At 52.8% G+C, this 13,469-nt stretch overlaps 1 protein-coding gene across 1 annotated transcript; it reads right to left on the bottom strand.

The window, feature by feature from the left end:
* Positions 1-3,115: 3,115 nt before the first annotated feature.
* Positions 3,116-11,992, bottom strand: LOC111095988 (serine/arginine repetitive matrix protein 1-like). The gene is made up of 7 exons (XM_038538819.1): positions 11,946-11,992; positions 11,797-11,867; positions 8,505-8,761; positions 7,253-7,526; positions 6,722-6,745; positions 6,546-6,607; positions 3,116-6,304 (listed from the first exon to the last, which is right to left on the bottom strand). Exons 1-7 carry the CDS (start codon positions 11,990-11,992, stop codon positions 6,266-6,268), a joined length of 774 nt encoding a protein of 257 aa, XP_038394747.1. The 3' UTR covers positions 3,116-6,265.
* Between the last annotated feature and the right edge of the window lie 1,477 nt (positions 11,993-13,469).

Below are 13,469 nucleotides of genomic sequence, written 5' to 3'. Positions count from 1 at the left end.
TTCCAGGTGCTCGCCACACACAGTCTTCTGAGGGCTGTGCTAAGAATTCTGCTTATTTATAGAAAGACATGGGTGATGCTAATCCACAGCTAAGTGCGAGGGTTGGGGCAGTGACCACAAACACAAGTTGGCAGTATCTACCAAAGGATGAGGATGTGCGTTGGTGTGGCTGAGTAGAGAAAAGGGGGTTCCCTTAAGGACAATGACCCGAGTCAGTATGGGAGTCATCCCCATAATCCTTATGTTGGAAATATTTATGTGTCCTGGGATGTGGGTGACTTTCTGGCTTTCTGCTGAGCTGTCATCCTTTAGAGTAGACTCACTGTCAGGGGGCAGGCTATTCCACCAATTACTGTGTCTTTTTACCAGCTGCCTGGTTTTATGAGGGCCCCACCTATGCTTATGGCACTTCCCGCTCCATCTCATCAAGGGCCAGGTGTGGGACTCTCTCACTCTGCCTTTCAACAGGATTGACTCTCTCTCCTGTCGAATAATCCACATTTCCTACTGGCATGAGGTCACTCTTTTTTTTTTTTTCCTTTTTGATTAATCAGTAGAATAATGTAGGTATCTGCATCAGAAATAAGGTACTCGTGTTAATATTTTCTGAATTAAGAGAGAATTGCCACTTTGTACCCCCACAGCTCTGTGGCTGTAAGAGATGGGTGTTTTAACCATGGTCCAGAGCATCTCCTTAGTAACTGTCACCTCTTACGTCTCACTGGGGGTTCAGGATGGACGCGGGCTTAATGGTTATAGCCTCTGGTTCTCATTGGTGATGATGATGTTGGTGACAGTGTTGGCCCCAGGGCCCTGGTCTGGTTCCTCTGGCCTCCCAGGTAGCAGAGAGGACTTCTTGGTGTGTTTAAAGATTGGCAAGGAGGCAGATGTCGCTGGAATAGAGTAAGTGAGCAGGAGCGCAATAAGACATGAGGTCAGGAGTCAGGGCCAGGTTTATTTGAAGATTTTAGGCCATAGAAGGGACTTTAGCTTTGACTCTGAGCAGGGAGAGGAGCCACTTTTGAGCAGAGGAGAGATGTGACTAGATTTCATTCTAAACACCACTCCTGGATGCTGTGCTGATGACGGGCCTTGGGGAGCAAGGGCCCAGTAAAACTGTAGGAGGCTGTGACAGTCACTCAGGCAAAAGCATGACGGTGGCTTGGACAGTATAGGAGGGAAGGCTGTGATGAGAAAAGCGTCTAGGTTCTGGCTTTATTTGAAGGTGGAACCAGCAGGCTTTGCTGATGGACTGGATATTGGGGGAAGAGAGAAAGGAATCAAGGATGGACAGCAAGGATTTTTGCCAGGGTGCTGGAAGTATGGGGTTCTTATGCATGGAGAAGGAGGAGACTTGAGAGAAGCAACCTAGGGCGGCCAGGTGTGATCAGAACTTCAGTTTGGCATGTGTCACATTTTCAGATTCCTATTACATATCCAAGAGACTTTGAATTGGCTGTTGGCTCTCAGAGCCTGGAGGTCAGCAGAGAGGTCATGGCTGCTGATAACAGTTTGGGAGTTAGCAGTGTACAGAGGAGATTGATAAGCCATGAGGGTGGATAAAATCACCCAGGGAGGGTGTGTAGGTGGACTGAGCCCTGGGGTCCCCTGACATAAAGAGGTGGGGGCTAGAGGCAGGCCCAGCAGAAGACACTGAAGGGTGGTCAGCGGAGTAGGTGAGAATGAAGACAGTGGCCTCCAAAAATCCAAACGGAAAGGAAAAAAAAAGAGTTTCAAGTATCAGGGAAGGATGAGCCGTGTCAAATGGTGCTGAGGGGACTTGGAAGTGGTCATGGGGTTTTGCAGCACAAAGGTCGTCGGTGACCCTGACGAGGTATGAGTGGTACAAAAGCAAGCTTCGGTGCTGCCTCCTCAGACCCAGTTGGCAAGAAAGAGGATCCATCGGACTCAGGCTCATGGCAGCCTTCAGGTTCTGAGGATGCCACAGGCTCAGGGGAAGCTCGTCCCTTCTGCCCTGGGTCTCGTGTGGACGGCTGCAGCTGCAGCGCCCCAGAGCTTATCCTTTTGTGTCCAGTGACTGCAGAGAGACAGCCTCCAGGCTGTTAGTCTATGGGGCCAACCACCTCTATTTCTGGTCCTATTGGGAACTGCTAGGCACGCAGCACTGGGCTGCCCAGCACAAGTGACACACCAGACCTTTCAAAATATTCTGCCCAAACTTGGTCGGTCACACTACTTCCTTTTAAACACCATCTTTGTCCTCATATTCAATAAGCCAGTGACAGCAAACCGACACATGATGCAGCCCAGGTCTACGATTTCCCGATCTTCTGGGTCACCCCAGGATAGGCTTGAGAACTGCATGGTCCCATACGGTGGCCACTTGCCAATGTGCTTGTGCACCAAGGAACCAAATGTTACCTTTTTAAAAATTTTTATCTATCTATCTATCTATCATCTATCTATCTATGAGAGAGCGAGAGGCAGAGACACAGGCAGAGGGAGAAGCAGGCTCCATGCAGGGAGCCCAACGTGGGACTCGATCCCAGGTCTCCAGGATCACACCCTGGGCTGAAGGTGGCGCTAAACTGCTGAGCCACCCACGCTGCCCCTAAATGTTACCTTTTATTTAATTAATTCCAGGAGTCACGTGAGGTAAAGGCGTGGAACTTTCTCACCTTCACAGACACTTCTATTGGACAGCACCATAGTAGTTTCAACTTTTTAAATTTGAGGGGAGGAAAGAGGGGAGGAGGCAGCCGAGGGCTTCTGAAATTGTAGGTAAAATTTTGTGTGATGTGAGTTGTTTTTTTTCCCCTGGAAAGGGTTCATAGCTTTCATCATATTCTCAGGGGATTACATAACCCCCAAAAGGGTAAGAACCATGAATCTGGAGCAATAGATGGTAACTACATCATCATCATCACCATCATATATAATATTTATTTTATTTTTTTAAGATTTTATTTACTTATTTATTTGAGAGAGAGAGAGAGAACATGAGATGAGTAGGGAGAGGGGCTGAGCAGGGAGCCTGATGTGGGGCTCAATCTTAGGACCTAAGGGTGATGAGCTGAGCCAAAGGCAGATGCTTAGCCAACTGAGCCACCCAGGTGCCCCTCTTATTTTTTTTTAATTAGGCTCCACACCCAATGTGGGGCTCACACTCATGACCCTGAGATCAGGAGTCACATGCTCTACCAACTAAGCCAGCCAAGTGCCCCTATATGCTATATAATAAGACATGTATTTCTTATGTAACATATGTCATCATATATAGTGTGGGGCGGCACCAGATTTACTTAACCAGAGAAATTGCCTTTCAATGTTGTGTGTTGTTCATAATGCTGGCAGTGGAGTTGTGAAGCCATCTTGGAGTGGTCTTGTCCTAGGAGAAACCACTCAAGGGTCCCTTTGACACTCACTGGCTTCTGGGGGCAATTTAAGACCAGAAGCATCTGGCTGAGGAAGGGCTATAGCCAAGGCAGCTGTGTGGCCCCCCCACTGTGGAGGTAAAGGTGATTAGAAAGGTGACTAGAAGGTGGCAGTGGGCCAGTAAGCCTTGGGGAAGGAGAGGGTGGAGTTTAGACCTTTCCACTGTCTGGGACGGATGGGGATGACCCTGATGCAGTTGGACAACAAGAAGGAACACACTTCAAAGGTGTCTGGGGAACGAGCCATTGGAAGCCCACCTCAGCAGCTAGGAAGTCCTAGAGAAGCAGGTAGACCTGGCACCCCAATACCCAGGAGGCTATGGTAACACAAACAGGGGGTTGTGGCTGACTCTGGAGCCGGACCACTGGACTCACATCCCAAACTAGCAGCATGACCTTGGGGAGCTTTCTAACCTCTCCACGCCTCAGTTTCTTCATCTGTAAGATGGGAATAATAAAAGCCTAGTGTTTTTATGAAGATTAAAAAATGTCATTTCTGTAAAACACTTGGGCCCAAGCCTGACCAAGGGAGACCCCCAGTGTAAGTCTTTGTTAGATAATCCAATATGGATCAGCAAGACTTTCTGTCTCTAAAGAGCTAGACACTGAGGGTAGTGGGTCTGCTCTCTCCAAGACATGGGGCATCCTCCTGCATCACCCTGCCCAGCTGTACCTGGGGAAACCAGCAGACCTCAACCTGACCATCCAGATCTATTCTGGAGGGATGATGGAGGCAGTAAGCAGGACTGACAGCCTTGGGGTAAGTTGCTGCTCCCAGGGTTCTTTGGGCAGGGCCTATGTCCTTCCTACCATTCTTAGGACAGAAACTGGCCCTATTTTCCTCTTTGAGCTGGAGAAATAGGATGTACCAGTTATGTATATTTATGAAAGCTGCAGGCAGGGCAAACAGATCTGGGCAAATCTCACTTCTCTGGACTCAGGGTTGGGGAGTTTTCATTCATTCCAATAAAAATGGAGGGGATTCCCCTCTGTCCCTGCAGCCTTTGTTAAATAGTGTCTCTGTGTTCTGAGGCTAAGCATGCCTTTGGGGTTCAGCAGAGGTCCAAATCCCAGGTCTGTCACATTTTTTTTTTAAGATTTTATTTACCTATTTAGAGAGAGAGAGAGAGAGAATGAGCAAGGGGAGGAGCAGAGGGAGAGAGAGAACCTCCAGCAGACTCCTTGCTGAGCCCAGAGCCCGACTTAGGGCTCGATTTCATGACTCTGAGATAAAGACCTCAGTGAAATCAAGAGTTGGATGCTTAGCTAACTGAGCCCCCCAGTTCCCCTAGATCTGTCACTTTTAAGCGATATGACTGAAGCTTCTCTGAGACTCAGTTTATCACCTGCTAAATGGGCATAATATTAAGGATCTCATAGAGCTGCTGGGAGTCAAGTGAGACCAAGTCTGTAAAACACATTAACAGAGTATAACATAGAATAAGCACCTGATAAATGGTAGTAAATAACGTATGTATGTATTCATTTGTATTAAATATCTACCGATCAATCAATCCATAGATAGATATCTCCTAAGAATAAGCTGACCTCTCTGTCCTCAATTAGGAAAAAGACTGACTTGATGCATAAGCCAAAGGGTGACTTTAGGAACTGGAAAATAAACAGAACTCAAAACTATGTTTAGTTAAAATGCCCAGTCAGCATAGCAATGAGTAAACATTTCAAAGTAATTCTCCCCTTTGTGCAGCACTCTTCTTACATTTTTTTGCTATTTTTAATCTGGTGGCGATTTCTTCACCAGCCCAACCAGTCAAGTTGGGCTTCCTTATTCAGAGATGGGGCCTTGAAAACTGTGCTTGCTGACACAGGGCTCTGTAATGCTAGGGGGACTCCCTGGAGCACCCCCATGTGCCGTGTGCACATACCCAGACCCCTCCACTATTACTCTCCCAAGTGATTCTCTGATGTCAGGGTTGCAAGGAAGAAAGTCCCTCTGTGCAAGAACTCTTTCTTCTGCAGGGTCCAGTCTGGGGCTGTGTCCCTGTAGTCCTTTCTTCGAGGGCATAACAGACAGGCTGCCACAGCTTCCTGGCCACTTGCCCCTGAGATGGTCACAGCCAGGGCCCTGGCATAGCACAGCTACAGCTGTAGGATGCCTGACGCTCCTGTGTTACCAACAACCTGGATTAGATCTGTTAGCAGTAAGTAAGTACCAAGAGTGCCAGAGCTTTCAGATGACTGGCGGGGCTCTTGCCATGTATTTGTAGCCAATAAGGAAGACTGGTGACTCCTTTTTTCTTTTCCTACTGAGATATAACTTACTTGCCATAAATTTTACCACTTAAAAGCGTACTGTTCAGTGGGTTTTAGTGTATTCCCCAAACTGTGCCCCATCCCCATATCTAATCCCAGGACATTGTTTGTTTGTTTGTTTTTAATTCACTGTTTTGCACAAGATTGATCCATAGGTTGACTGGAGAGTGGGACTCCTTGGTTACATTTCAGGCCTAAAGGCTTCTGGCACATTGGTTCACAGCTATGACTGGGATGTGGACTTTGCACAGCTGGAGGCATACACTGAAGTCTGCCCACACTACTTCTATAGCCCCCTCTCTCCATAGCCCTGCTTTGCTCGTAAGTCAGGTGTATGTGTATGTCTGGGTGCTTGCTGGGTCCTAGGTGAAGTACAGATGGCTTGGCATCCTTGAGCCTGGTCGGGCTGGGCACAGGTGAGTGAGACAGATTTTGGTATATACTTTGTAAAAAGTCCTCATTTACACAAAAGTGCTAAAGGAAAAGAAAATCAGGCCTGGATATGGTTTGGCCTTTCTGGATGAAAAAGTGTGTTAAGAATCTGATTATTCCAATGCTTTAGTTGCCAGAACCTGGTGTCTCCAAAGGGAATGCATTCAACTGTTGGCTGCCCGGGTCAAGGCATTTTGGTGGTTCTGCAAGGAAAGCAAGAAGAGAAAGGGCCAATGAGGGCAAAAGCACTCAGACAGGATGCTCCCAGGTGCTATATGCATACGGCGGAGAGCTAATGCATCCTCAGGGCCTGGCATCCCACAGAGTTCCCTTAGATGAACTGGGGTTGACCCGAAGTGCCACCACGTGCAGGCACTGTATCTCATGCTGTGTATCCAATTTCCCCGAGGGGCAGAGGTTCCGCAGGATTTACTGACTCCTTACCTCGAACTTGATGCTGTCTGTACACACAAGAACACCAAGGCCTCGAGAGGCTAAGCAATTTGCTAAATTGAGACAAAATGGCAAGTGCTTCAGAGGTGAGGCCGGGGGTCTCAAAGGCGTGCCTGGGGTCCTGGTTCTGCCTCACTCTCTTCCTTGTGACGGTGGCCAAGTTTTACCTTTCTGATCCTCGGCGTCCTCACCTGGAGATGGGGGCGGTACCAGTACCAATCGCACAGGACTGTTTGAAGATCCTGCCTGGGGAAGGGTTTACGATGATGCCTGGCACACTGAGAGCACTCAGGGCAAATGAGCTGTTATTACGATTGGTCAAGGTTACACCCAAGTCAGGAGAATCCCCTTTTCCTTTCCATTGCAGTGTGCTGCCTCTAGAGCCACTGGCCTCATTTGAATCTTCCTGAGTCTTTGAGGATCTGGGAAGAACATCATCACCCCATCTGCCCCACGATGATGGCCATCCTGCGGTGAGGGTGGCTGGGGAACTGTCCCCTACCCTGCATGGTGGGTGTGGGGGAAGGTCGGTCTGACCTGCAGCCATCCACCTGCACCTAGACATTCTCACCTGCTGGCTAACTCTTTACTTTTCTAGGACTGTTCCAGAATCCCCGGGAAAGTGTGGGAAACATTGGGCTCCACAATCTCTGTGGACTAATCTCAGGATCTTCATCCATCAAATGGGGGCAGCCCACCTGGCCTCCACTTGCTCCCTCCTGCGAGCGCAGATGTGATGACACTCCAGGGCAGCCAGGGCAGCAGCCGCTTCCCTGCCGTCTCCACAAGGACTGTTTTCTCCCCAGTACGAGTCGAATGAGCTTCCCCTGTCGCTTCAGGGAGCCGCCGCATCACCAAATCAGGAGGACCTTCGCCCTTGGGTCGGTCTCGGTCGCGTCCCGGGGTAGGAGACAGACGCCTGCGAGGTGTACGTGCCTCGCACGGAGTCCTGCGGGTGTCGTGAGTGTCGGTCTGCGAGGAGGGGAGAAGGGTTTGTTTCTCGCGGAGAGATCTCTGTCCTGCAACAACCCCCGGGGCAGAAGCGCTTGCGGAGGGATCCCCGGGGCCGCTTGTCTCCCAGAGGTCCCGGCAGGTCGGGCTGAGCGGGATTTAAGACGGCTGGCAGCGGGGTGGTGGCCGGGATCTCCTTCCCCACCGCCGACAGGCGAAGCGGGGTCTTTGGAGCGGCCCCTGCACGTGCGTCCGCACTAACCCCGAGGGCGGGCCTGCCCGGGAAACCGCGAGAAATGGGAGGCGCGCACCTTGCGGGCGCCCGGCTCCTCCCCGCGACTCCGAGCCGGGACGCGTCTGCGCCTCCGTGCGGGTGGCCCTGGGAGGCCGAGCCCGGCCTGCGCCCCCGCCCGCCCCGCGCCCGAGGCCGGGGCCGGGGCCGGGGCCGGGGCCGCGCCGGAACGCGGGGCGCGGTGAGTGGGGGCGGGGCGCCGCCGCTGGGGGCCGGGGCCGGCCCGGGAGCCCTTCCCTGTCTCCTTCAGCCCGGGGCCGCGCGCGCCCTCGGCGCCCTCCCGGCCGGTCGGCGACGACAGGTCCAGCCCCGGGACGCCGCCTCCGCCCGCGACGGCCGCGACGTTGGTGCCTTCTCCCCTCTTCCCCCGGGGAGGCCGCGCGGGCCGGGCATCGCGGTCCCCGGGAGCGTGGCGACGGCGGGGCGGCCCCACGGCTGGGCGCGCGCCGTCCCCCTCCAGGGCGCACCCCAACCCCGACGGGCCCGGCGCCCGCAGCGCCCCCGCCCCGAGGCCCGCGCAGGCCGGCCCCGCCCCCAGCGCCGCGCCGGGCCACCTGGCCTTCCGTGCAGGTGCGGGGAGGCCGGCGCCCACCCGCCCGGGGCGAGCCCACTCCGGGGGCTCTGGGGCCGCCGGCCGCGTCTCCCGCCCCGGGGCCGGCCGGTGCGCGCGGGAGGAGGACCTAGAAGCGGACTCTGCCTGGGCTTGCCTGGGCTTGTTCAGAGCCGGGCTGCTTCCCTCGGCGACCACGCGGATCCGGGGGGATTTCGGGATCTTGCGGGAACCCTGCAGCCCGGCGCCGGCGAGGAGGGCGCTGGAAGCCCGCGGCCCTGCTCGCCCCGGGCCTCGGCGTCCACGGCCGGCGCAGGTAAGCGCTCGGGTTCTCAGTCTGCTCAGAGTTCGGGAAGGGGGCAGGAGCTTGAAGGCTGATCACGGGAACCCTGCTGAATGTGCGGCCTCCGAGTCCTAAGGAGAGAAATTTCCAAGAAGCAACAAAATGCTCTTTGATTTCATAATGTTTGGAGAGAAAGGGATGCCTTTTCTGGGTTTTGCGTGGCTGGTGGTTTCTTTCTACCTCACTCTCCGTGGTGGGTGCAGAAGGGCTCGTGGGTCTGGGGGTGGAAGTGGGGGGCTCTGGTTTTAGGGCCGCTGCTTTCCCAGCTGCGAGGGAAGCCCGTACCTCGGTTTCCTGAAAGCGGGGGGCCTGGAGACTAGCTCCCCACGGTGGCTATGACAAATCTCAGCAGATATGAAAAGTCCTGTGGTCACTACGGAAGTGTTATATTCGGGGCCCAGTTTGCCAGCTTGCATTTTTAAAGAGAGGAACGGGAGAAGGGGTTTCAGCCTTCCAGTCCCGGAGGTGGACATGAGCCCTCCACCCCCCTCCCCCCACAACCCCCTAGTGGCCAGAGCCGGGTCCAGCTGGGAGCTGCAGGTCAGCATGGAGACTGGATCAGCAGATGGCCTCCGCAGGAACTCCCCACCCCCAGGTTAAGTGGCTGTGGCCTGGTAGCACGGACAGGGCCCATGCTCTTGTGCCTTCACTATTTCTGTGCCTGCTGAGGGACAGGAAGCAAGGGGACAGCATGGTTGTGCACAAAGACTCCGGGCCTACGCCCTCCTGGTATATTCACTCGTGTCTCCTGCAGCGAGGAGTGGCTGGGCTTCCTGGGTTAGTGCCTGTGGACTCCTTTAGCAGATGCTGAGAGCCACAGCACGGGGCCAGGAGGGCCCACTGTATGTGAGGCCAGTTCTGCCTCTGCGCCCGAGTCTGAGATGCCTTTGGGACAAATGGTCACTCCCCTGAGTGTCCACATGTGGCATGTGCCATAAGTGCTGTGTGGTGGTAGCAGCTGAGATGGGTGGCTGGCAGGCTGGGTGCTGGGCAGGAGGTGAGGCTCCTATACTTGCCAGCCTTCCCCTTGAGGGTCTGTCCAGGGGCAGAGGGCTGATGGGGAAGCATCAGCTGGTACCCTGGGGTCCAGTGGCTTCTGCTGCCATGTAGGTTAGTGGCCTGGCTCCTGAGCTTCCCCAGCTTGAGGACTGGCCAGTGCTGTCCTGCTTTGCCCTGCCAGTCCAGTTGTCTGTCTGGCCTCAAAGATTCCCTGGTTCACACACGTGGCAGCCACAGGACTGCACTTATACTCCTTACCCCGCACCCTTGGTGCACATCACAAATCAATCATCCTAAACACACTCTGGCCTTGGGTCCTTCCATCCCAGCATGCTGGGTGGTAGTTCCCACGGGTCATGTAAGCTGATCTTCTGTTGGAGGAAACTGGCCTTACATGGACACAGCAAACATTTAAAACAGTGTTAGGTTATGATAAATGCTCTGAAGGGGTAGGAAGGTGAAGAGTGCCAGAAAGGGGTTGTTAGTGTTGATGGGGGAGGGAGGGCTTAAGTCATTGAGGAGAAACCTGAAGAAGCCAGGAGAAGCCTCCTCAGGCAGAAGGGTCACCAGCAAGCACTAAGGTCTGCTGTTTGGTGCATTTGCAAAATCGACAAGAAGGCCAGTGAATCTGGTGGTGAGCAGCAGCAGGTGAATTCAGGCAGGAGTCAGCTCATTAGGACTTTGTGTGCCTTGGGACTTTGAAATTTTAGGTACTTTTTTTTTTATTTTTAAAGATTTTATTCATTTGTCCATGAGAGACACACAGTGAGAGGCAGAGACACAGGCAAAGGGAGAAGAAGCAGGCTCCTCAAGGGGAGCCCGATGCAGGACTGTATCCTGGGACCTCGGGACCTTGCCCTGAGCCGAAGGCAGATGCTCAACTGCTGAGCCACCCAGGTGTCCTGAAATCTTAGGTTTTAAAACTACCACTCAGGCTGTTTTGTAAAGAATATATAGAGGTGAGAGTGGTGGCAAAGAGACCTACTGGAGATGTTCCTTGGACTGGTTAGAAACCACTGTGGTTCAGACCAGGCTGTAGCATCGGTTTTGAAGGGAGAACCAGCAGAGTCTACTGCTGGGTGGTCACGGGAAGGTAGGACGCCACACAGAGGAGATGAAGATGACTCCAACGTCTGTGGCTTGCACAGATGGGTGAATCATTTATCGAGGGGCGGGGAACAGGCTGCTGGGTTTTATGGGCATCTGGAATTCTGTTTTGGCTACAGTACGTTGCCTGTTAGACACCCCACTGGAGATGGTGTTGGGTTCTGGCACCTGGAGTGTGGGAGATTGGTCAGGGCAGGGGTGTCTTTGTGACTAAGGTGGTACCGAATGCCAGGAGATCGAATGAGGTTGCAGAGGGAATGGGTGGTGGAGCTTTTAGGGAGAGCACGAGGCAGAGGATAGTCATCTTGGAGAATGGGAAGAAAATGGTTAGAAGTGATAGAACAGCACTTGCCATCTGGCAGATGTTTGATAAATATTTGTGGGACACTTGGATGGGTAGGTGCATACATGATGCATGCACGCATAAAAAGTGGTAGGATTGGTGTGCAGAGCTGAGCATGAAGGCCAGCTGGGGAATGCAATAGGATAGTAAATCTCTGGGATTTCAGGGGCTCACAGGGCTGGGGCAGTAGAAAGGATTCGGCCTGAACCTGGGAGAGCAGCCAGGCTTCAGGGACAGTTGGAGAGAAGGGGGTGGCATTAGCAGAATTAGGAAGGCACGAGGTGTGTTTAGAAGTCTGTTACAGGATCTGGACTCTGGATGGGTGGAAGGTTCTTACAAAGGGAGAGTTGGTGCAGCAGAATAGCTGAGGCCCCTCGAGAGGGCCGGGGCGGGGGCAGGGGGAGGAGCCGGAGAGTGGGAGAGCCTGTCCCCCAACCCAGTCTGAGAGGGCGACAGGACACCCCCCCTACCCCTCATCCCCACCCCCAACCCCCGTGGCAGAGCCAAGCTGCCCAGGTGTGGCTGACAACACACTCTCTGGTCTCTGTGAGGTGGGGAAGGCATGAGGATGATGATCTTCATTTGTGTTAGATGCAAATCAAGGTGCAGAGAGGCTGTGGGGCTCCCCTCCTTAGGATGGTGTGGACACAGTCCCACCCCAGAGCCCCCTGGCAGTTCTGGCCGAGTTGGTACTTGCTGCCTCGTCCGAGCAGGTTGCCTGCAGGTCTCTGTTAGGACAGGGAACAGAAACATCTGTTACCTCAGACCTTAAGGTACAGAGCACCAGCGCCCATGGAAATCAGCACCTTTTTCTTTTAGGCTGTCTGGTGGCGAGGGCAGCCAGGAGGGCCATCCGGGGCTACTTTAAATTTCAGCTTGAGGGATTCAAGAGCCCTTAGGAGTGAAAGCGTTTAGTGGCTGGCCTTGTGGCTTTCCCCTCTTTGCCTGGCTGCAGATGCCACGCAGAGGCTGCTAGATGCCAGGGTTTGGCAGCAGGTATGGATCGGTTTTCTCTATTCATAAGCATCTTGGTTCCTGTTGGGGCCCGAAGTGTCCACGAAGCACAGGACTTTCTGGTCAAGGACTTGGCATCCAAGCCCATCTGCCACCAGCCGTGTGAATCTGCATATAGTACTTAACCTTCCTTGGTTTGGTTCCTCATCTATAAAATTAGGCTTATTGAGACACCTGGGTGGCTCAGTGGTTGGGCGTCAGCCTTTGGCTCAGGGCATGATCCTGGGGTCCCGAATTGGGTCCTGCATTGGGCTCCCTGAATGGAGCCTGCTTCTCCCTCTGCCTGTGTCTCTGCCTCTCTCTGTGTGTCTCTCATCATTCATAAATAAAAAATAAAAAAAAATAAAATTAGGCTTATTGTGTTAGGACCTATGTTGTAGAGTCGTGGTGTAAAATACGTGAGATAATGTGTATAGACTGTGGCCCAGGATGCACTGGCAGCTATTAGACATCCACAGAGATAGAGAGCTTTTCTTTCAGTACTTCCATTAAATCTAAAGAATCTTCCTCTACAAAGATAATATTTAGTGAGGTTTTTTAGTTGTTTGATTTTTGCATTGCAAATAATTTCTCTCAACTTCCCCTTCCTAAAAATTGATGCTTTCATTTTTGTTGTTGCAGCTAACTAGAATTGCCGATTTTTAAATGGAGTAAAATGGAGGTGCTTGGGTGGCTCATTCAGTTGAGCATCTGACTCTTGATCTCAGCTCAGGTCTTGATCTCGGGGTCATGAGTCCGAGCCCTGCACTGGGCGTGGAGCCTACTTTATTTATTTTTCTTTTTTAAAGATTTTATTTATTTATTCATGAGAAACACAGGAGAGAGAGAGAGGCAGAGACACAGGCAGAGGGAGAAGCAGGCTCCATGCAGGGAGCCCAACATGGGACTCGATCCAGGGTCTCCAGGATCACACCCTGGGCTGAAGGCAGCGCTAAGCCCCTGAGCCACCCAGGCTGCCCTGGAGCCTACTTTAAAAAAAAAATCATTAAATGGAGTAAATTGCCTTGGAGTGATACAAACAGAACGCACCTGCTCCCAAGTCGCTGCCTATGAGCGCAGGTGGCAATGGACCCCCGTGTGCTGTGGGGGAGCTCCCGTGCATCAAGTCCAGTCTCATCCTGAGGCACCACCTTGACCTCTGTGGTACCAGGTGACCTCTTACCATTTGATGTTAATGACCTCTGTCATTTGATGCTTGGGTTGTCTCCTTTTTTTTTTTTTTTTTTTTTGGCTTGTCCTCTTCTGAGAGTGGTGCTGACTCACTACTCCCAGCTTCCCCCGCTGACCTCCTGCAGGCGGGCACTTCTGCCCAATTC

This window comes from Canis lupus, chromosome 5, assembly GCF_011100685.1.
Source record: "Canis lupus familiaris isolate Mischka breed German Shepherd chromosome 5, alternate assembly UU_Cfam_GSD_1.0, whole genome shotgun sequence".
Classification (NCBI taxonomy): Eukaryota; Metazoa; Chordata; class Mammalia; order Carnivora; family Canidae; genus Canis; species Canis lupus.
This window is presented reverse-complemented; position numbering and strand designations above follow the sequence as displayed.

What these genes read in the sequence shown, in the direction of transcription:
- LOC111095988 (XM_038538819.1), bottom strand. Translation starts at nt 11,992, where the DNA reads ATGGCCCTCCTGGCTGCCCTCGCCACCAGACAGCCTAAAAGAAAAAG. An exon ending in AGGGAGCAAGTGGAGGCCAG is followed by an intron (nt 6,746 to 7,252) that starts GTGGGCTGCCCC and finishes CCCCATCTCCAG; the next exon opens with GTGAGGACGCCGAGGATCAG. An exon ending in GGACGCCGAGGATCAGAAAG is followed by an intron (nt 6,608 to 6,721) that starts GTAAAACTTGGC and finishes GTCTCAATTTAG; the next exon opens with CAAATTGCTTAGCCTCTCGA.